The 23,059-nt window shown below is 43.7% G+C and overlaps 1 protein-coding gene across 1 annotated transcript; it reads left to right on the forward strand.

Annotated features, from left to right (window-relative positions):
* The first annotated feature begins 601 nt into the window (after positions 1 to 601).
* LOC134452879 (zinc finger CCCH domain-containing protein 6-like) lies at positions 602 to 7,478 on the forward strand. Its single transcript, XM_063203537.1, has 7 exons — positions 602 to 710; positions 2,198 to 2,314; positions 3,194 to 3,304; positions 3,916 to 4,034; positions 4,885 to 5,288; positions 5,435 to 5,617; positions 6,861 to 7,478. Exons 1-7 carry the CDS (start codon positions 624 to 626, stop codon positions 7,370 to 7,372), a joined length of 1,533 nt encoding a protein of 510 aa, XP_063059607.1. The 5' UTR covers positions 602 to 623; the 3' UTR covers positions 7,373 to 7,478.
* The last annotated feature ends 15,581 nt before the right edge of the window (positions 7,479 to 23,059 follow it).

Genomic DNA, 23,059 nt, shown 5'->3' on the forward strand with positions numbered 1-23,059 from the left:
CTAAGAAATACAACATTTTCAAACGCAAGTTGGCAGCTGGCAACCCTATACTTAGAGATGATCAATAAAAGTAATCATTTACCTGTACACTCTGAAATTGTTGGGCTTGTTGAAATTCATGCTTTGAAATTATGTTGGCTCTCGTGAAAATTAGAAAAAAAAAACTTTTTATGGCTCTCTCCACCAAAAAGGTTCCTGACCCCTGTTATTCCTGTCCCCTGCTGACACACCCCCCCCCCCCCCCACCCCCCCATACATACATCCCATTAGGACAAGTGGCTCAACTTACCCCGCCTCTAATGGATTATCTTTAATTCAATATCTTGCAAAATCACAATTCTAATGTTCTATCGTCAGTGACCTCATCATGAGGTCACAAGCAGACAAGGGAGGACGGAAGTCTGCATATTGGATCCACCTATAGTCAATTTAAGTGTGCTGTGGTGTGCTGTATCTGTTGTGCGTATTAATTTCATTTTGTTTCCAGGAGAAACGCACAGCCCAGCTACATGCAGTGTAATAAAAAAGATGACCATTGGGATCACTTCATCGTTTTGTTTTTGTTTTCGGTGTTTGTTTTCCAGCAGAGAAGCCGTCCCAAATGGGAGGAGAGGAAACCCTTCATGACCCCAGAGTTCAAAGAGCAAAACTCCATAGACGTGAACGGACGGCTCATCTGCAAGCACTTTTTAGCAGACCGATGCCTGAAGGTGAGTTACCTTTAGTATTGAAGGGGTTTATTTTTTTCTGCCAATTTCAATGCATGGGTTCAGCGTGTTTGTAAACACGATATTGTGAGGAGGGGCAAGACACTGGCAACCCACCACGTCAGCTAATGTTTTGACCGTCAGCGGTTTCCAACAATCAGAGGTTGACTTGTGCGCAGTTAGTTTTGAGCAGTCAGGGGAAAACAACAATTTAGAACTCATGTATATGCTGTTGTATTGCTCACACTACCCTTGACTTGTCAGTACCCAGTGATGCTGCATTTTTTGTCTCAGCCCTTTCCGAGATCTGAGCTATTCTAATGGGGACAGCCTTTGTTCACATTCAAAACCTTCTTGACATGGGCTTACTCCAAATAATATCCCAAAAGGTATCGGTGTTTGCTGCTTGTCTACTGTGCATAACCTTTTTGGATGTTATTGGGAATAAATTAAGATGTTTTTCATGACATGTTAACAAACTCTGCTCCCATTACAATGACCAGGATCTCGGAAAAGGCTGAAGGAAAAAAAATACTTTCAGGTATTCAAGTCCAGGCTAGTGTGAGCATTACACCTGCATGTCGAAATTGGCTGAAGTTATCGTTTAAATTGAGGAAGAGCACATATTGCTAAAATGTCTTTTCATACATATGCACAATGAGATTCAAAGCAACTCATTGCAGTGCAAAGTGAAAGCCCCTTGGGAAGCTCCAACTCCCATTGTCAAGTGAACACTGCACACAACAAAATTGCATGTATGCCTCACCCGTGCAAGGGGGCAGCCCTCAATCGCACCCCAAGGAAGCACAGTGCGGCGGAACGGTACCATGCTCAGGGTACCTCAGTCATGGAGGACAATGGGGGAGAGCACTGGTTAATTACTCCCCCCACCAACCTGGCAGGTCGGGAGGCAAACTGGCAACCTTTGGGATTCAAGTCTGACACCCTAGCCGCTTACCCATGACTGCCTCAAAGGACTCAGGGATAATGTATAGTGTAAATTGTGCATTTGAATAGTGACAATACAAGCTATTGTGTTCTATTCTATTGTCTGACATTACATTACATTTATCAGATACTTTAATCCAAAGTGACTTTCAAAGGACATACAGAGGGCACGCATAGTGCAGCAGTGTACAAGCTGATGGTGAGTGTAGAGTACACAAGACAAAGGTAGGGGCTATGTATGAATGAGTACAGCCAGTTTTGTCAGAGGTGTCAAAATGGAAAGTAGTAACTGGTCAATAGTTACTGTAGGCTACAATACCTGTTTTACGATCAGCTGATGCTAAACTGATCTGATCAGATCTGTGGTAGTTTTTTAATGGGTTTTTTTTCACACAGTCTGTCTACCTGAGAAGGTACAGTGGGATAACTGCTGTAACAACTGTAATGTGGACTGGTGTTGTACTCAGACTATGAATTGTACTTCTACTTTTACTTTTTACACATGTGTTTTGTTGATATGCTTTGTCTTAACTGTCTTCCAGGGCGAAGGGTGCCAGTTTGAACACTCCCGTGACCTTGGCGGTTTCAAGTTCCATGAAGTGTGCAAATTCTACATTCAGGGCTTTTGCATGCGTGGAGACAGTTGCCTCTACATGCACAATATCCTTTCTGTGTCTGACCCCGACAAGGTCAATTATGTTGTTAAATGTGTACCAGTATAAGCAATACTCTAGTTATAGCAATATAGTAGTTAGTGCAACTCTTCAGCTAGGTACTACTTAAAGGGGAATGCCACTATTTTGGGGCTTAATACAGTTAAAATCGTTGGCCAGGGTTTATAAAGGTGGTAAAGTGTCTTATTTTTCATATAAGCCGTTGTCTTGCTTTAAGACAAGTTAAAAGAGGGAACATGTCGCTAAGCTAGTGAAAGTCAATGGATCCATGTAGCATGCTACATGCTACACGGATCCATTGACTTTCACTAGCTTAGCAACATACTCCCTCTTTTAATTTGTCTTAAAGCAAGACAACGCTTAACATGAAAAATAAGACACTTTACCACCTTAATAAACCCCAGCCAACTATTTTAACTGTATTAAGCCCCAAAATAGTGGCATACCCCTTTAAGTAATGGTTGAAATGCCTTGCATAAAATTCAAAGATGACTAGGTGTATCCGTGCTGTTACATCTTAGCTTCTGAATTCAGGTCTAACCCATTATTATTACATTACACTATCTTGCTTTTGGCAGATGCCTTTTAATCAAAGCAAGTTGCAATTGAGGACATAATAATCATAGTCCACATAGCAGATACAAAGTGCACAGGAAGTATACAGAGCAACAGGTGCAGATGCTAAGTAGGGTTAGATGATGTTGTTGTTGTTGTTGCTGTTGTTGTTTTTTGCTTAAGTACATTAGCGCAGGGTTAAGTGCTTTATGTACAACAAAAATGGCAAGCAATCAGATGAAAAAAAACTGCATTTCAACACAGCTCGGTGTTCTTCAAAAACTTAGTCTCCTTGACGTTTGCTCTCCAAGCGCTTTTCCCTGCAAGTTCTTCCACAGAGGGCGGGGGTGCCAGAATCAGGACTCCTGCAGGTTCTCCCATGCTCCCCTGACTGAGCTCACAGAGCGGATCCTAGACAAGGTCAGCCAGTCAATCAACAGAGTTATAGAGTTCATATTAATAATTCACATTATACTGTTTATATGTTTAATTAGCTGGACATGGTCAGTGCTACACTTGTTCAGAGGAGTAGATGAGTGCACGTCCTACCCGATGGGTCAGGTGCAAGACGATAAAAGCCGTCGACCCTGAGGGTCAAAACGTTGTGCTCTTGCTATTAAATTTCACAGAAGACGAGCAGTGTTGCGGACTTTATTCACTTTACCTGGATCAGTGCAGCACTTGCCAATCGCCATCATTGACATCGGTCATGTTTGGTTGTGACCAAACATGTGTTAGTGTTCATCACTACACTAAGAGACTTAACAGATATGAATACAGCCAAAAAAAGTGGTCATACGTTTGTGGTTTTGTACTACATTACTGTTTAGAAGTAGGTTGCGTACATCCACAAGTAGTTGTCCAGGTGCCAGACAAAAGGTGGTAGGTAGTGTGATGAAGCGGTCTGCACACTGTGTATTAAGTCCAAAAATACTGTATTTCATTTTAACATACGGCGAAGTTTCGAGACCGCTTCATCACACTTTGTACTACATTACCGGCATCAATATGTGTATTTGTTTTTCTTGTAGTTTCTTGAGGAGCTAAAGGCAAAACATCAACCGTTGGAGCCAGAACCGGAGCCGGAGCCTGCAGCGGACCCCTTGGCCAACACAAAAACCTGTGAAGGCTTCCTGGCCAACACAAAAACGTCTGTATATATACTGTAGTAAACTCGTACTGTATGCATGTGTATGTGCACATGACAGATAAGTAGCTGTAGCTATCACAACTACAAGTGTCTATGAGACTTGTATTAGGTCTGATTAACTAGTGTTGCCAACCCATCTCTCAGAGTGAGATTCAAAGTTTGTGTCTAGCTCACATTACAATATACAACAAGTATTTATATACAACAGTATTACAACAATAAAGTTGTTTCAAAGCACTTTCCAAATACACATACACACACATTCCCACATTCACACACCAGCTCTGGAGGCTGCTGCACGGCCCCAACTGTTCATGTGGGAAAGTTCACTACATACACGCACATGCACAAAGACAACACGTTCCAGAAGTTCCTCCGTATGCCTGGCCAAACTACTTTGACTTTTTGCATATGACGATCCATCTGCATATTTCTATTTACTTTACGTACACTTCTGTGAAAAAAAGATCTTGCGATATTGTGACGTTAGTGCAAAAGGTCAATAGGTGGTGGGCCCAGGATAAGCTGTAGCATACTTTGGCCGAACATCATACCCTGTAGCCAGTTGGCATGGTCCGGGTGTTTTGGTATTTTTACTCTCACTAAAGGTAAAATCCTGGTCAAAGCAGACTTCTTTTCTTTTATCTGTTTATACTTATTTGGTCCCTTTTTCAGGATAAAAGCTATGCGGCATTAGCCTGATTATCATCGACTTTCAAATCTCTTGATACTTGGTCTGACCTACAGCATAACGATGAATGTTTCTCAAACGGCATGGCTAGTGCGGTATGTGCAGACTTTAACCTGTCTCAGTATGTAATATCAAAACTACGCTCTTCTGCCTCCACAGGTTGAATTTTTACAGTGCGGCCGAAAACTCTGAACCCGAGCCCGTGCGCCCCTTCAGTTTTGGAGCAAACAGCGCAGAGTTTCAACCCGAGCGTCCCGTCTCTGTCCTCATCCCCGTCCCCATCGCCATCACCATCTCCCAACAGCCAACACAATCAGCGGACCACACAGACTCACCAGTGCAGAGTGGAGCTGCATCGACATCCGAGTCCCAAATATCCCTCGTGGAGCAAGGACCAGCTGAACAGCCAGAACGGCCAACTGCCAGCAACTCCACTGCTCGTCCATCATCCTCCTCTTCCACCCCCTCCGCCTCCTCCTCCTCCTCCTCATCAGCATCTAAAGATGCACAAAACCTCCTCAGAGCAACTGCCATTGAGAGGCCTCAATCGCCAAGAACTCCAGGTAAGAAAAACGTGTTTTAGGAAGACCTTTCTCTGATGATAATAGAAGACTTCTGAGGATGGAATTGTTATTGTTTGATTTTCGGTGCAACTTTGGATTTCATGAAATGGTTGGTGATATTATTTGTCATGATTTGGGCTCGTCAGATCCTCCATCGACTCCATCAGTCCTGAGAAATCTTTTCTCCCACCTGAGCCCGTGTCGATCGGATTATGATAATGAGGATGATGATGATGACGACGGCAACATTGATGGTGAAGAAGATGAGATGACGGTTAAGATGAAGACGGAGCTGGAGGGAGATGCAACCAGCAACTCAACTGACCCAGGTATTAACACAGATAATCAGCACCAGGGGCCTACAGTACACTGAAGCTGGTTCAGGAGTAAACCAGGTTAAGGGGTAAATCATCACAATAGAAGTGCATGGTGTCCTCATTTCTAAGGGTGTCTAAGAAACGAGGACACCAGGCTCTTCTATTAGATAATGTATCTCTTAACCTTTTTTACTCCTGAACCAACTTCTTAGTATAGGCCCCAGATATGGCATGTTCTCATCATCTTCCATGGCTGAAATGTAGGCCCAATATTTCATCAGGGATTAAAGGAGCACTCCTGGCATTTCAATGTGCTGTTGTATTGCTCACGCTACCCTTGACTTGTCCCTTGATGCTGCATTTTTTTGTCTTAGCCCTTTTCGAGATATGAGCTATTCTAATGGGGGCAGCTTTTGTTTACATTTGTTTACATTTAAAAAAATCTTAACATGGGCCTACTCCAAATATTTTCCCCAAAGGCATCACTGTTTGCTAGTTGTGTGCTGATGTTGCATAACCTTTTGGATGTTTTTGGGAGTAAATAAAGATGTTTTTTTTTTAAATTTAAACAAACACTTGCCCCCATTACAATGACCAGGATCTCTGTAAAGCCTGAAGAAAAAAAAAATCTCAGGTAGGCCTACTGAGGAGTCCATGGTAATGTGAGTATTACAACCGCATGTTGAAATTGGCTGAAGTTGCCCTTTAAATACTTTTGTCCAAAGCCCTTTTCGGGAAAGGGTGTCCTCTGCCTATTAAATCCTAAATATCTCAGCCTCCTAAACATATACAAACATGGAATGAGTTGCATTTAAAAGCTAAGACTCTCGTTTAGCATTGGAATGTGTTCATTCAGCTGTAACATACCCACATTTTAATAAAAAAAACTCAAATCTCAAGAGCCTGAATGAGGCATATATGTCTCTCCAGGACACAATGGGTTTAGGAAAAATGAAAATAATGACTTCACATATAGAGCAGCTCGAATATTACCATTTTGGAAATCCCTTTAACTATCTCATTCTTTCCAAATTCACCAAATGTCAATAAATGGCATATTTACAAGGACATACCACATTCCAATACTCCACCGAGTACCTTGGAAGGCCACGCAATCAAACACCAATCAAGTAGTGCACACCAGAATCGCAGAGTCTTTCTCAAAGACACTTTCTCAAGAACTTTTATAGATGCTAGGCAAATCCTTTTTTTCTATCCAAATGCTAAACCAGTCCATGTGCTTGTCTTCCTCTAGTTCCCCTGCTTGATGCGACAAAATTCTGCACGGAGGTTCCCAGAGAACACAGCGGGGCGGGGAGCCACAGCAAAGCCTCAACACCAGCAGCCCCAGATCACCAGCTTGGCCTAATAACAAATCCATTGCCAAAGAGCAGAAACTTTGTCAAGGAGCCCCAAAGACATCAACACCTTGTGGTCCCCCCACCCTCCAATCCCCCAGTCCCCTGCTCTACCCCCATCGCAAGCCATCTCAGAAAGTACAGGCCCCTAGCTGTGGACCTCTCGCCTCTTCCTTCTCTCTCCTTAACAGCCTACCACCAGACCCCTCAGCCTCATGATGCCACGCCGGGCCATCTCACCTCTGTTGCGGACACTCAGGAGGCAGCGCCAGAGCAGTGTGTGGCTCGGTCCCAGGGGGCCGGGATCAAAAAGACATTAACGGGGGAGTTACAGGGCCGGCACAGTCTGCCAGTACAGAGCCTGAGCTGGGCAAACTCCTCGAAATGCAAAGACCAAAAATGGCGCTGAGGATCTGAAGCGTGGATGTAGAACCTCACTCAACAACATTCTGATATGTAGAACAAGCAGAATCATGAACTTACTGGCAGGTGATGGAATGCCATGTATCATATTATTTTGAGTGCCATTTTTTTCCCGAAATTAAGCAGCACTGATCTACTTTTTTTGTTTTAATTGCACTTAATTTTACACACTAAATTTTGTTTTAATGTTGGGTTTTTTCTTCGTTTCTAACGGGTTTTAATTTGCAAAAGGCCATGCTGACAATAATCTTGAGTTGAAAATTGGATAAAATAAAGCCTGTGGTCCTTTACACACTAACTATTAACATTGTTAAATGCTTTTTGGTACTTTGGTTTCCGGGTTGCTGCAGTTGACCATACCCATTACAACTTTCAGAATCAAAGTTTGCAAAGTATCATTTTTATAATATAAGATAAGCTTTCTAAAATGAAATGACAAGGAAGTTCAATATCTGAGGAGCACAGCATTCAGGCAGAGAGGGTTTATGGGTATTATGAGAGACAAATGTCCCAATTTTTTCTGGGTGGTAGGGCCTACTGTCCACTGAGTGGTGCCAACAGAGGAGCGCAGAGGAAGTTAGAATGAATGGAGTTCTTTGAGCTCAACCATAGATGCTGCCGTTGCAGGGGAGAGAATTGGTATCATGTGTTCATTTTAATTTTCCCAAACTAAGGCATGATAAATTACCCTTTCAAACGGCACTTACTGTGAATGTTTAAATTCGCTTGATCTTTATAAAATACGTCTTTATTGTATTTATCGTTTTCTCCTGGCTGGATCCAAACCATGCTTTGTGATGACCAACAGAGAGTATCGTTTCTTTTTGCAAGCAGGAAAGATTGATGATTTAATTCACAGTGACAACTAAGAACATTGACTACTATATAATTGAGTTATTGTTTTATACTATATCCAGTGGGGCTCTGATTCCTAGACTATGGTTGCGAAAGGGGATTTAGGCTACTGAAACATAGTACCAACAATACTGAATCAAACAAAGATATCGCAAACCACGCCCACTCAATGCAAAAGCGTGTGCTCAAGTTGGGTCTTCTAAGGGGGCGTTGTCCCCTACTTCTTCTTCTCTTTTTGAGGTGTTTGCGCAAGACGTGCGCTACCGCCATCTACAGCGCTAAGGGGACTTCATTGATTCTCAACCTCAGGACTCCGAAGGTCTCCTAACCGAAGGTCTCCTAAATGGGTGTTCACCCGACATTAAGTGGATACCGGAAAGGAAACAAAATGACGCTTCTTGGTTACATCCACTTTCTTTGATATGTGGGAGGCAGCCCACCACCCTCCAAATTCCTTGCCTGGCTCCGGCAGACCATCGTGCATTTCTGCTAAACTTCATCTGCGCAAGGGTTACGTAAAAACAAATATCCAAGAACAACCCCTACACATTGCCACAGCTACCCCATACAGAGGGGCATAGGCCTAAGGGAGACACTCGGGCACTAATAATTGTAATGAATGTTTTTGCTGAAAGATATTGATATAGTGTCTTCCGATTCTGGCTTCAGATTTGCTGAACACTCATGTGACCTCAAATTATGAACAACTGTCATTGTCTAGTTAACCTGACAATGATTAACAATGTCAAGGCCTGATTGTGTATCACGTTACCTCATTGTCATCCACTTGAAATGCTATACCATTTGCAGTGTGTTCTAATTGCACATTGCAACACTTCAGAGAGGATTGAATGTGGTCCATTAGGCTAACAATTAACTCCCATCGGGATATGTAGGCTACTTAATACATGTTTACAATACAATATAACCTGTATTAATATAGCGCAGTATCACAACTATGTAGTTGTCTCAAAGCACTTGCAAATACATACATGGTATTTTAAGTTGACTAAGGAACACGGCATATGATATAATTTTGAAAATCAACATGGGTCCCAACATCCACATTGCTAATCAAGCAGCTTTACCATTGAGCCAAGCAGCTGCCTGTTAATAGTATTCCAGCAAGATACTGGGTGGGTTTACATGAAGTTCTCTAATCCGATTAGAAAAGGAATAAGTGCTTAATCAGAGTAGAAACATTCTTGTAAACGCCCTGATCCGATTAGAATTCCTCATCCGATTAGATTTCTGATCGGAATAGATAAGGTGGTGTATTCCGTTCCTATTCCGATTAGGTGCCCATGTATACTGTGATCGGAATAGACCAGTGACGTATTAGACCCCCTTGCCGATGGTTCTGCGGGAGCGTGAAGTGAAAAAAAGCTGGATCCAAGGAGGTCATTGGCTGGATCTGATAACACCAAGTAATTTCGTCTAGGCACATCAACATCAAAACGTTCAAGAGCCTGTCTACTACTGTATGAAGTCAGACACCCGAAGGACCAGCAGAGTGGATTTCTAGACTTCTTGTTGTGTCAAAGTGGTAAGTTTATTCTCAAGTTTGGCCTTAATATGACTGCAGACTTTTTATTTTAAAACATCTACGTTTCGAACTCCCAACCTCCATATTGTTGATGCAGGACTATTACCATTGGGCCAAGCAGCTGCCGACACATTACAGCAAGACAATATAACATTGCATTGAAGAGTTGAACCATAGACTTCTAGAGTGGTAGTGCAACTGCTCGTTAAGAATAGAATGTTGAGAGAAAGTGACAGTTGAGATGGAACCCTGTATTGGCAGCACAAGTTCTGATTGACTGTATGGCAGGTAGTATTGCCCTCTGCCTTATTCTAAGACAGAGGGCAGAATCAAAACAGTTTCTATTTTTTAGATAGCTGTTGTGAAAAAATGAAAAAGAATTCGCACATTTCCTTCGCCCAGATTGGAATCATACGTGTGCTCTTTCTAGTCCTGGGGCCTCATTTATCATCAGTTCGTAGAATGTCTTCTAAATTGTGTCTTAGGAGTGAAATTTAGAATGTTCGCAAGTACAGAAAAATCGGGATTTATCAAACGTGCGTTGGCTGCTCCTACGCACAAGTCTGCATGATACAGTGCCCTCCATAATTATTGGCACTCCTGGTTGAGATGTGTTTTTTAGCTTCCAAATATTTTATTTTTTTTCTAAATAATATGGGACCTTAATGGAAAAAAAGAGAAAAATCCAACCTTCAATACAAGTGCATTTATTCAGTGGGGAAAAAATCCCACATAAAGAAATAATTATTTGACATCAAATAATGTGTGTCACAATTATTAGCACCCCTGGTGTTAATATTTTGTACAACCCCCTTTTGCCAACAAAACAGCACCTAATCTTCTCCTATAATGTTTCACAAGATGGGAAAAGACAGAAAGAGGGATCTTCAGCCATTCCTCTTTGCAGAATCTCTCTAAATCATCCAGAGACCTGGGTCCTCTCCTCTGTACTCTCCTCTTCAGCTCACCCCACAGGTTCTCAATGGGGTTGAGGTCAGGGGACTGAGATGGCCATGGGAGGAGCTTGATTTTGTGTCTGGTGAACCATTTCTGTGTAGATTTGGCCATATGTTTAGGGTCATTGTCTTGCTGAAAGACCCAGTGACGACCCAGCTTCAGCTTTCGGGCAGAGGGCAACAGATTTTGATTTAAAATGTCCTGGTATTTCAAAGCATTCATGATGCCATGCACCCTAACAAGGTTCCCAGGGCCTTTGGAAGCGAAACAGCCCCACAGCATCACTGACCCACCCCCATACTTCACAGTGGGTATGAGGTGCTTTTCAGCATGCACATCTTTCGTGGTACGCCAGACCCACTTAGAGTGTTTGTTGCCAAAAAGCTCAATCTTGGTCTCATCTGACCAAAGCACACGGTCCCAGTTGAAGCCCCAATACCGCTTGGCGAACTCCAGACGTTTGCGTTTATGATTGTGAGTGAGGAAAGGTTTACTCCGTGCATGCCTCCCAAACAGCTTGTTGGCGTGTAGACAGCGCCTGATGGTTGATTTGGAGACTTTGTGACCCCAGGATGCTACCATTTGTTGTAATTCTGTAACAGTGAGCTTTGGAGATCTTTTGATTTCTCTTACCATCCTCCTCACTGTGCGTGGTGGCAAAATAAACTTGGGTCCTCGTCCAGGCTTGTTTACCACTGTTCCAGTTGTTTTGAACTTCTTAATTATTCCTCTCAAGTGGATATGGGCAGCTGCAGTTGAGTGGCAATCTTCTTGTAGCCTCTGCCTGACCTGTGAAGGTCGACGCACATCTGCCTCATTTGTATGCTGTGTTCCTTTGTCTTTCCCATGTTTAAGAGTGGATAAGAGAAATGGCCTCGGTGTCACGTCATATTTATACCCCAGGGAAACAGGAAGTGATGAATTACTAATTAAATGTTCCTACATACTCTGGTAGACTTTGTAAACTACTGTAGAAATGACAGAAATGCTTCTATTATATTTATTTCTTGGGAATTGTTAAGGGTGCCAATAATTGTGGAACAGGTGATTTAATGAAAAATAATTATTGTTTAGTCAGGGATTTTTTTTATTTTCTTGCAATTCATTTGAGTTGAAGGCTACATTTTCCTACAATTTTCAGTGTGACAGTATTCTTCTGCAAATAAACACTGAATTTATTTTAAGGCTTTTAACACATCTCAACCAGGGGTGCCAATAATTATGGAGGGCACTGTAAATCCCACACCTTCCAAATCACTGTGCACGCGCGCATTCGGGGTAATTAGCATCCCTCCAAGTAACCATATATGGTATTAAAATATATTCAAATGCCATGTTAATTCGAAGGCGCCACCCTGTTCGGACACACATGAACACACGCGGACACACGCGCCAGTCGAAGCGCTGGCGGGAAGTGCGGAGATAGAACCATTTCTGTGGCAGAAGTGGAGGTGCTCTCGACAGGAGGAGGACCGTGTTTCAAAAAAAGTGAAAGGAGACACACATGAACGAAAACACTGTAAAATAGCACACTGTCAAACTCCATTGTCATTCAAAGCAAACTGTAGCTTGTGTAACGGAGGCTAACTAGCACAGTGTTAGCGTGGAACGTTGGTAAACCTCCCTCCGATAACTTCATACAGTCTCGTGCCGTTGGGCCGAGAGACTAGTCTCTTGGCCCAGCGGTATCGTACTGTGTCTCCCATTGCCGAACCGTTGTAGTTGACGAGGTCGCACGTTCGATCCCCGAGGGGGGTGAACAGGTGCAAGATGACCTCCGTCACACTTGCACGGTCAATATTATTTGCAATTTCGTGTTTCTTCCACTCACACGCATGGTCTGAGGTGTGCGTAGATTTAGGCACATTTCTACGTTCAAGTACATGTTCATAAATCCCACACTTTGCTCAGGAATGATCGCACGCACGCTTTACGCACAGATCTGTGCCTAAGAACGCTTTGTAAATGAGGCCCCTTGAATGAAGTGTATAGGTTAAACGGTTCAGTCACAAGTGGACCTCTTGTGCAAGATGTGCTGACCTCTTCAGAAAGGCACTTCAAGAGTCAATAGGAAAAGCCATTGGGCCAGCCCAGCAGTTTTTACACACCTGCCATTTAAAAAGTAATGGGAGTTGGGACATGATACTTTCACCGTTTGGAGACTTCTCATAGAGCTCGCTAACATCGCTAACAAACTTCTAGGTGAAAGTGTTGTTGTTTTATGAATGAAAAAGCCTCCTACACTCTGATCTGTAGAGTGACGGAACACTCTCTCCTGAAGGTTCTACCATTGTTTTCTATGGGGACCCAAATTTGCACAAAAACGGAAAAACGTCAAGAGACACGGACACGCTATATCAGTACAAATGATCTCCAAGCCGAGCCGGTCGTTTTAGTGTTTGAATGGTGTCTCTATCTCGAAAGGCCTAGGAGGAGATCCATTTTCTATTTTTACTGCCCTGCACAAGAAAGCAACAAAGTAAGCAACAAAGTATAAGTATAAGAATAAGTTAATTTGATGATGTTTTGTTTGCCCATAGACTTGCATTGCTACGCTTAATTTGGCCTACTGTTAAACTAGGCAATGGAAACACAGATGAAAATTATATGCACATTCATGAATAATACTGGGAAATACTGCAAAAATGTGAAAATCAAGGGGTGGACTGAAAAAGGGTGGACTGTTCCTTTAATAAAAACAGAGGTAGGCCTACTCTTACATTGTACCCAGGGCTGTAAATGAACTTTTTTCATCACCAGCCAAAATGGCTTGAAGATCACTGAATTAGTCCTGTAATTAGTCCAGAAAGCTACTGCCCGCCTTCTCACCAAAACGCGAAGGCGCCGGGAACACATAACACATGTGCTTGCAGCTCTTCACTGGCTCCCCATACGCTTTAGAATACATTTTAAGATTATTTTATTTGTTTTTAAATCCCTTTGGCACCCCCTTACCTGTCTGATCTTTTAAAAATGCACATCCCCTCCAGGGGCCTCAGGTCAGTTGACCAAGGCCTCCTAGTCATGCCCCCCTCCAGACTGAAGAGTAGAGGAGATAGAGCCTTTGCGGTCATAGTCCCAAAACTCTGGAACGAGCTCCCACCCCACACACGTTCGGCCCCATCCCTTTTTTTAAAAACCATCTCAAGACATATTTTTATGCCTTAGCTTTCAACTCTTTATAACTTCCTAGTTTTTCTTGATTTACTTATTGCTTGCCCTTCTTTTAATTTGTTACATGAGCCGTCTGTAGTTTTAGCGTATTTATTTGCACTTTAATTAGCCTCTTTTTATTTTTTTTTTCAGATACTTCCTGTATGCATTTTCTATTGGTTGTTATAGTGTTTTTAAGTGCTTCATTTTTTTGTTCAAAGATTACACTGTTTCTATTTTTATTTTTATTTTTTTGTTTTTGTTGTCTTTGTGTGTCTTAAGGGGTCCCCAAGTCCTTTTATCTGCCTGTCCAGCACTTTGGTCAGCTATCTTGTTGTATTTTTAAGTGCTTTATTAATAAACTTGCCTCGACTTGACTTGACCACTGTAGGTATAAACAAAGCCTGTTTAAGTTCCTGCTAGTGTTGGAATGGACCTGCGTCACTTCTATCGCTCTGTGAAACTCATTCGGGTACATTTCTGCACAGACAGTAATGTGGATATGTGAGGAGTGCTCAGAGCTCTCCAGGATTGCAAACAGTAGGCCCAGAGCCATCTAATAACAGAGTTGCGCAAACTGGGGACCAGGAAGTCGGTTGGTGATGTGATTCGCGTAGATTAAAATGTTTCTTAACAGTAAACTTCTGTTAGTTGGAGACTAACACAGAACCATCACATACCAAACAAAGATTAAGTACAAATGTATTACATTGACTGTAACCTAATTTTCTGTGTTCTATGGCCACCTCCTGGAACTAAGTAACTACTTCTATTGGAACTAAAGTCAATGGTGATTTACATGTTAACGCTCCGTGAGGCTCCATGAGAGCCCCCATTGCTGTGGAAAGATTGGTCCATAGAGGTCTATGGGAGTGGCGAAACTCTGATATTAGATGGCTCTGAGTAGGCCTACCCAGAGCCATCTAATAACAGAGTTGCGCAAACCGGGGACCAGGAAGTCGGTTGGTGATGTGATTTGCGTTGATTAAAATGTTTCTTAACAGTAAACTTCTGTTCTTGGAAACTAACACAGAATCATCACATACCAAACAAAGATTAAGTACAAACAAATTACATGACCTTTACCACATTTTCTGTGTTATACCGCCACCTCCTGGAACTAAGTAACTTCTAATAGAACTAAAGTCAATGGGGATTTCCATGTTAATTCTCCGTGAGGCTCCGTGAGAGCCGCCATTGCTGTGGAAAGATTGGTCCATAGAGGTCTATGGGAGTGGCGTAACTCTGATATTAGATGGCTCTGGGCCTAATCACCTGTGATGAGACGTCACAACCCGGAACAGGTGAAATCGAAAGAAATTCGACCTCTGCGCGTCCGTGGCCGTGTCGATTCCAAGTTGGTAAGTAGTGTTAGCAGGAGCGCTACAATTACCAGCAGAAGTCCAATGTGCAGGTTTCAGAAAGAGTCGAAGACGAATACCTCACGTCAGCCTCAAGGCATATTTATTTTAAGTATGATAAAACACACTGCTCAAGAGCGGTTGGGTCATGGCTCAAGGGCACTCAAGAGAATGATCGATTCCAGAACATACATTTATATAGGGGGTGTGACGTCACCAATCATACACATCTCTTATCATATAGGTAACACCCCCTTGTGGCGTGGAACAGATCAGTACTGGTACAGAATACATTCACAGTCAATCATACATACATATGTCAACACTCCCACTTATGAGTGACTCGTATCCTGTACAGCTTTTAACAATCAGATTATACACAGAATTAAATCAAAAACAGTTTATATAGTACACACAGTACTTAACATATATACAACTTGTCAGACACTACTACCAAACATGACTCCTGTAAATTTCTGTAATTTCACCTTTGAGACAGGCTTGGTCATAGCATCTGCTACCATTTCATCTGTAGGACAATAAACAAGTGTCATCTTCTCATCTCTAACAGTTGACCTTATGAAGTGATACTTGATGTCGATGTGTTTGCACCTCTGTCTGCACACAGGGTTCTTCACAAGTGCAATGGTGCCCTGGTTATCCTCATGAACAACAGTTTTAACATATTCATAGGAATCCATACCTTTCAGTAATTGCTCTAAGTAAATACACTCCTGTATTGTGAGAGCTAAAGCCATGTACTCGGCTTCACATGTGGATAATGCTACTGTGGGCTGCTTTTTACTCTTCCACGATACCAGTGAGCTCTCTTTACTCATGCTCACACAGTAGCCAGACGTGCTCCGTCTGTCGCTGGTGTCTGCACCCCAGTCTGCATCACTGAATGCCCGAAGGCCTAAACCATCGCTGCTTTTCTTAAAAGTCAGCTTCTTGTCTGTCGTACCTTTAAGATAACGCAGTGCATGTTTAACTGTCACCCAGTTTTCCTCTGTGGGGTTTGCAAAGTGTTGTGAAAGCTTACCAACCACAAAACTAAGATCAGGTCTCGTACAAGTAGCTAAGTAGATGAGACTACCTACAGCTTCCCTGTATTTTGTTACATCTGTCATCTTCGGTGCATCGTCAGTGTATTCAACCTTTTGTTCACATGGTGTTTCGCGTGTTCTGCAATCCTGCATATCAAAACGCTTGAGAATCCTCTCAGTATACCTCTGTTGTGACATGGTTACACATTCATCAGTTTGACTGAAATCTATGCCTAGGAAGTGTTTTAACTTGCCCAGGTCTTTCATTTTAAATCTGCTGGAGAGCATTGCTTTTACCTGCTCTAGGCTTTGTGTGTTGCTTGCTGCAATGATAAGATCATCCACCCAAATCACAATTATCACCTTCCCTGCCTGCTCTGACTCTTTTGTGTATACACAATGGTCTGCTGGATTCTGTGTAAAGTTGTCATTTACCAAACATTGGTGCAGCATCTCATTCCAGTTTCGTCCCGACTGTTTTAAACCATAAATTGATTTCTGCAGTTTACACACTAGATTGTTTCCTACTTTTTCATAACCGTCAGGTTGCTCCATGTAAATGTCTCGGTCAATGGGTGCGTGTAAGTATGCTGTCTTTACGTCCATTTGGTGTAGAACTAAGTTCTCTTGTGCTGCCTTTTGCATGAGTACACGCACACTCGTCATGTTTGCCGTGGGGGAGAATGTCTCACCATAGTCAATCCCCTCTCTCTGGCTATACCCCTTCGCCACAAATCTGGCCTTGTACTGCTCACGTCCGTCACCACCCTCTTTAATTGAGTACACCCACCTACCTCCCACTGTCTTTCTGCCCTCTGGCAATTTGGTCAGGGTAAAGGTCTGGTTCTCCTCTAGTGACTGCATTTCCTCGTCCATTGCCCTCTTCCATTTACCTGCTTGTGGTGATGCCATAGCCTGCTTAAAGGTCAGTGGCACGCCACACACTGCTCGGTAACAATAGTCGACACTGGTGAGTGTACTATCATCATCACCATCACTGTCTTCCTGAGTAGAGTAAGCACTGAGGTAACTCGGGGGCTTACGCTCTCTAGTGGGGTACCTCCCACTGCTTGGGGCCTGTGGTGTCACCATGTGGTGCTCCTCACCATCATCCTCTGGGGATTGTGGACTGTCAGTCTGGGTGTCTGTGCTCTGAGCACTGGGCTGTGGTGCGTCTGTCTTGTTAGTATGTACAATAGGGTGAAATTCTAAGTCCTGCGTCTGAGTCTCATTGTCACATGTGGTTTTAGTAATAAACTTAACCAGTCTGTGCTTCTGCACTTTTCCCTTGGTGGGGTAGTAAACTAGATAGGCGGGGCTGCCCTTGTCGTGCCCTACAAAGAGCCCCTTCTCACACCTGGGATCTAGTTTACCCTTGTCTTGTTTGTAAGCATAACACTCGGACCCGAATTTGTGCATCTGGGCTAGATCACACTTCTTCCCTGTCAGTGCTGTGTACGGTGTTGTGCCAATGTGCTTGTTAAAGCATCTGTTTCTGGTGTATGCAGCTTCCTGAACGGCATAATGCCATAAACTCTTAGGTAAGTTGCTGTCAATCAGTTTACACCTTGCCATTTCAAAGAGAGTACGCCCTTCCCTCTCAGCTATGCCGTTCTGGTGTGGGGAGTAAGGACAGGACGTCTCGTGTCTGATTTTGTTCCTTCGCAGAAGTGTCTTAAACTCTCTGCTTGTGTACTCGGTCCCGTTGTCTGACCGGATGCATTTCACATCGCCATAAGGCGCTACATCTGCCAGGAATTTTTCAGTAGCCTGTACGGCATCACTCTTCGCTTTCAGAAAGTATGTGAAAACTACTCCTGTGCACACATCTGTGAATGACTGCATGTATTTGTAACCGTCTATGGAACCATTGGTCACTGGACCAGCTAGATCAGTATTCACCAGCTCAAGTGGTGTTTTCACCTTTTCAGTTGCATTTCTGTTTCTCGACTGAGTAAACTTCCCCTCTATGCACACATGACATTCTTTGTCAGGCTTACGCTTTGCACCTTTAATGTGCATGCCTACTGTAACATCTTGCAGTTTCAGTATGTCATCGTAATTACAATGCCCCATTATCTCATGCCAAGTTTGGATATCATGGCTAACATTGCACACATCACTTTCATCACATTCTGTTGGCAAGTAGTACATTCTGTCACACACATCAATGTTGAACCTTGCACCATTAGGCGCCACAAGAACATTGTTACCTTCTTCGAAAAGTACCTTGGCACCGTGTGCAGTGGCACACTTCACGGAGAAGAGTTCCTGTGGGAACGAAGGGATGTACAGGGCGCTCTTCAGAGTCACTGTGCATATTCGTCCGTCGCTGTCAGTGAGACACACCTGTGCGTCTCCTCTGCCTTCCGCCAACCCGAATGTCCGCCTCCCGTCGGCCAGCTCCATGCTGTGGCTCTCCGGCTTGAACGAGCTGTCGAAGGACTTGAACCGGCTCCTGTCGTTCAGCATGTGGGATGTCGCGCCTGTGTCGACGATCAGCCCTCTCTCGATCTGCCGCTGCTGCGCTGGCTTGCAGGTGTCCACCCGGAATGTGAAGTCGTCTTTCGCGGGTCCCCGCGCCTCGATCCGACCACCACTCGCTGCCCGACCGCCACTGCTACCACCGCCGCCGCCGCCACGACTGCTGCCGCCGCCTCTGCTACTGTCACCACTGCCGCCGCCGCCATCACCGCCGCTTCTGCTGTTGCTGCCACCACCGCTGCCGTTGCCTCTGCTGTTGCCACCACCGCTGCCGCTGCCTCTGCTGTTGCCACCACCGCTGCCGCTGCCTCTGCTGTTGCCACCACCGCTGCTACCGTTGCCTCTGCTGTCGCCACCACCGCTGCTACCGTTGCCTCTGCTACTGCTGCTACCACCGCCGCTGCCTCTGCTGTCGCCACCGCCGTGGTCTTCAGCGCGTGCACACCTGGACCTCTGTGTGCGCTCGGTCTTCCTGCAGGCTTTGTCGCTGTGGCTGGTGCTTTTACAGGAACCGCACCAAACTTTTCTTGCACAGTCGTCTTTCCGATGTCCCTTCTCTCCGCACCGCCAACACGCCATCTCTGTCGAAGATCCGCCGACGTTCTTTTTCCTCAGGGCTGCGCGAGCCTTCAGAACCCTTTCTCCCGCCAACTCGGCTACTGGCTCAGCATCCTCCGAAGCCTCGAAGTTTCGTAGCTTAGCCTTGAACTCTGCTAGCTTCATCTCCGCTACGCCGTGGGTTACCATCAGCGAAAACGGTTTAAACATTTCTGGCAGTCCCCGCATAATCATTGCCATCATCAGCCCCTCACTCGGTGCCTCGCCCGCACCTCGGAGCGCTGTGAAGATCTGCTCTGCCCGGATAATGTACTCTGTCACAGTCTCTGTTTCAGCTTTCTTCAGCGAGGTTAACGTAATGTACAGTGAAACAATTCGTGGCCTACCTTTGCCAATGTAGTGCTCTCTCAGCACCTTCAGACTCTCGCGTCCATTATTTTTACAGTCTCTGAATATCAGTCCCAGACTCACGTTATCGAGTAACGGCGCCAACGAGCAGTAAGCATCAGCGTTCAGCTCGTCATCCTTGGCTTGTTCCTCGGCTGTCAGCGGTCCACCAGGCTCGTGAAGAATAGTGTCTTTTAATCCGACACGATGCATACAACACAGCATCCGTTCCTCCCAGAGCTCGTATTCTTCAGCCCTACCGTCAAACACCGGCCACTTTGCCTTTTGATGCGCCATTCTCCTCAGCTTTCCGTTAGCGTTCCCGGTTTTAGCGCGCTAACTAGCTACCACACTTTTAGCTGACTAGCTAACGTTCGCCACTTTCCGTTACTGCACATTGTCTTCGATACTGGGCCCATAACCTGTTAGCAGGAGCGCTACAATTACCAGCAGAAGTCCAATGTGCAGGTTTCAGAAAGAGTCGAAGACGAATACCTCACGTCAGCCTCAAGGCATATTTATTTTAAGTATGATAAAACACACTGCTCAAGAGCGGTTGGGTCATGGCTCAAGGGCACTCAAGAGAATGATCGATTCCAGAACATACATTTATATAGGGGGTGTGACGTCACCAATCATACACATCTCATATCATATAGGTAACACCCCCTTGTGGCGTGGAACAGATCAGTACTGGTACAGAATACATTCACAGTCAATCATACATAGGGCCTACATATGTCAACAAGTAGGCCTAGTAATTACTTAATTACATAATTACTTTTTCAAATGGAATTGACGAGTTAAGCGATACGCTAGGCCTATCTTGCTTACAATGACCTGAGATGTCCTAGTCGAAGTTGAGCAATGGGACTTCACTTCGGATGAAGGGTGTCTTCGGAAGTTCAGTCGAGAAACGCCCGAGACAGGTGCGCCTATCCATGGGCCTAATAACTAGGCCTACGTATAGCCTACAGTAGGCTAGGGACACTCTGTATTTTTTCCCTTTGACGAGGGCTATGTGGGCTAATGTAGGCCTATTGCTCATTCGTCTATGCCCTGGGCCCAGGGTGATTGTCTGGGTGCTTTTCGTAAATGGACGCTGGCAAAATGATGCGCAACTGCATGCGAATTGAGACAGAAGCTTAGGCTATCAGCCAAAATCAGGGGGAAAAAAAACTTCTAACGCGAATGTCAATTCTAAATTTAACTTAAGGCACTGCATATTTCGTTGTTCCTGCCTGATCATGTAGGCTAGAGTCTAGACTGACAGATTAACAGGACGATGGCCGACTGATAAGAAGTGTTCAACTCAACCACGTAGGCTACCGCTCATGAGTCATGCACCTAGCTTCTGCGCAACTTTGGTTTAAGCCCATAAACCTCTGAGCAAGAACTTTGCAAGGGGCCTACGGATTTGTTTTGTTAGAATAAGTAGGCCTAGGCCTAAGTAACCATTTTAGAGGCAGACTAACAACAATTCACTCTTGGTTAACTTGCCACTTAATTAGGTCCTACCCTTTTGAAGTCAGACAGACGATAATGCAATCAGGAACCAATGTTTTACAGTATAATTCTTGGTAAAATGCCTACACAGTTTAAACTGTTATTTTATTATATAGTAATGATGATGTAAATGAACATGTATGATGAAAATGTTGGCAGTGGCGGAACCAGACATGTGTTATTGGGGGGGGGGGGGGGGGGGGGGGGGGGGGGGGGGGGGGGGGGGGGGGGGGGGGGGGGGGGGGGGGGGGTCAATGGGGTAGCCACATGAATTTCACAGGGGCATACTCTTACACAAAGAAAAAAACACTCAAACACTATAGAATAGATAGGCCTAAAGAGAATGATATTCCCGGGTTCTTATGACACCCGTCACTGGTACCAGATTGAGCGGTTTCCGATTGTCATCTATGGGTTAAAAAAGGGCTTTGGGCAGGTATTCTGTAAATTTGTGGTCATATAAATCAAGACTTCTGTTTAAATCTGGCAGGATTTTAGTTTTAAGGCGTTCTTTAGAGTATTTTTGGGTTGGTAATCATGGTCACATTTGGCAACCCTAACACCTGCTGTAAGGTACTGTCACTGAATCCCTTCTAAAGTGCACCCTATAACTGCACCCTTAAGTTTTAGGTCTCCGATTATGTCAAAGAGTAATCAGTCACAATTTATGTCTTTTGGTGATTTGTGATGTGATTTTTTTGTGATTTGACCCTCAGAAACCCATTGCATTGCAAATGGCAAGATTTACAAAGAGCTATGTGCCTTACATTGACTGAACCTAACTCAAATTACATATCCCAACACCACACAGTCATTTCCGGATAGAAAATAGTATTAATATAGAAAATATCACATTTCAAGTAAAACATGGCCATTTTTATTTACTGCCTTCTGACTTTTCTGAATACATTTTAACCATAATAGAAGTAATTGTAGGCTAATCTTTTTTCTCCATCGCTAAGATGTGCCAGAAATGTGGGAAAAATATGTTTTTGAGAAAAGTATTATATGAAGGGCTGCTGTTTTTGGAAGGTAAATGCTAATACCTGGGTGCTACGCCATTGGAATACACTGACAGGTGTGTACACCTGTAGGCTATCTGTGTTTATGTATGTGAGAATCATATAGTGATGTGAGATGATAAAGATAAGTGTTTCACTGATGCCCATTATTGCAGATTTTCAACGTTTCTACAGAATTCTCAGAAATGAACATAAATGTTTCTGCATCAGACTTTGAAGTTGAAGGGAAATTAATGCTTAGGTGTCTGAGGGTTAATCAAATTATTTTCTACCATCTGTGTTTTTATGTCATTTCAAATTTCCCATCAATAATTTAAGTCTGAACTCAGATTTCAGATTTCAGATTTACTTCCATAAAATCCAGTCACTGTAATGTGGCGATGCTTCTAAGAGCTTGCTACAATTCACACATATAACAATGCTATCGAAGGTGCTGTAAGGACATTCTTTTAAAATATTCCTTAGCATCTGGTCTATTCCAACACAAAGACAACAATTAGTATTATGCCAGTGAATATTTGGACTTTAGACATGAGGTTTGAGTTGAATTCACATGAAATAATCATGAAGCTACTTTCATTTCACGTGAAATCAGACACTTTGGGACCCGACCGACACAGATTTCAATCATACTTGGTGTGCCTTTTTAGTAGCAAGGTAGCACCCCAGAACTGCATTTGTGTGAATCTGACACCAATTCATATTCTCAGGGTTGTTGTATTCCATGCTGTTGTGTAATTTGTAGAGCCAGAAAAGAGCGTTCAAACAACACCACAGACATCTTTTTGTGACTTTAAC

Source organism: Engraulis encrasicolus, chromosome 1 (genome assembly GCF_034702125.1).
Source record: "Engraulis encrasicolus isolate BLACKSEA-1 chromosome 1, IST_EnEncr_1.0, whole genome shotgun sequence".
In the NCBI taxonomy this organism is placed as follows: domain Eukaryota; kingdom Metazoa; phylum Chordata; class Actinopteri; order Clupeiformes; family Engraulidae; genus Engraulis; species Engraulis encrasicolus.

Coding starts and splice junctions, on each gene's coding strand:
- LOC134452879 (XM_063203537.1), top strand. CDS start 624: ATGACCCCAGAGTTCAAAGAGCAAAACTCCATAGACGTGAACGGACGG. Junction 711..2,197: donor TAGCAGACCGATGCCTGAAG/GTGAGTTACCTT, acceptor ACTGTCTTCCAG/GGCGAAGGGTGCCAGTTTGA. Junction 2,315..3,193: donor ACAGTTGCCTCTACATGCAC/AATATCCTTTCT, acceptor GTTTGCTCTCCA/AGCGCTTTTCCCTGCAAGTT.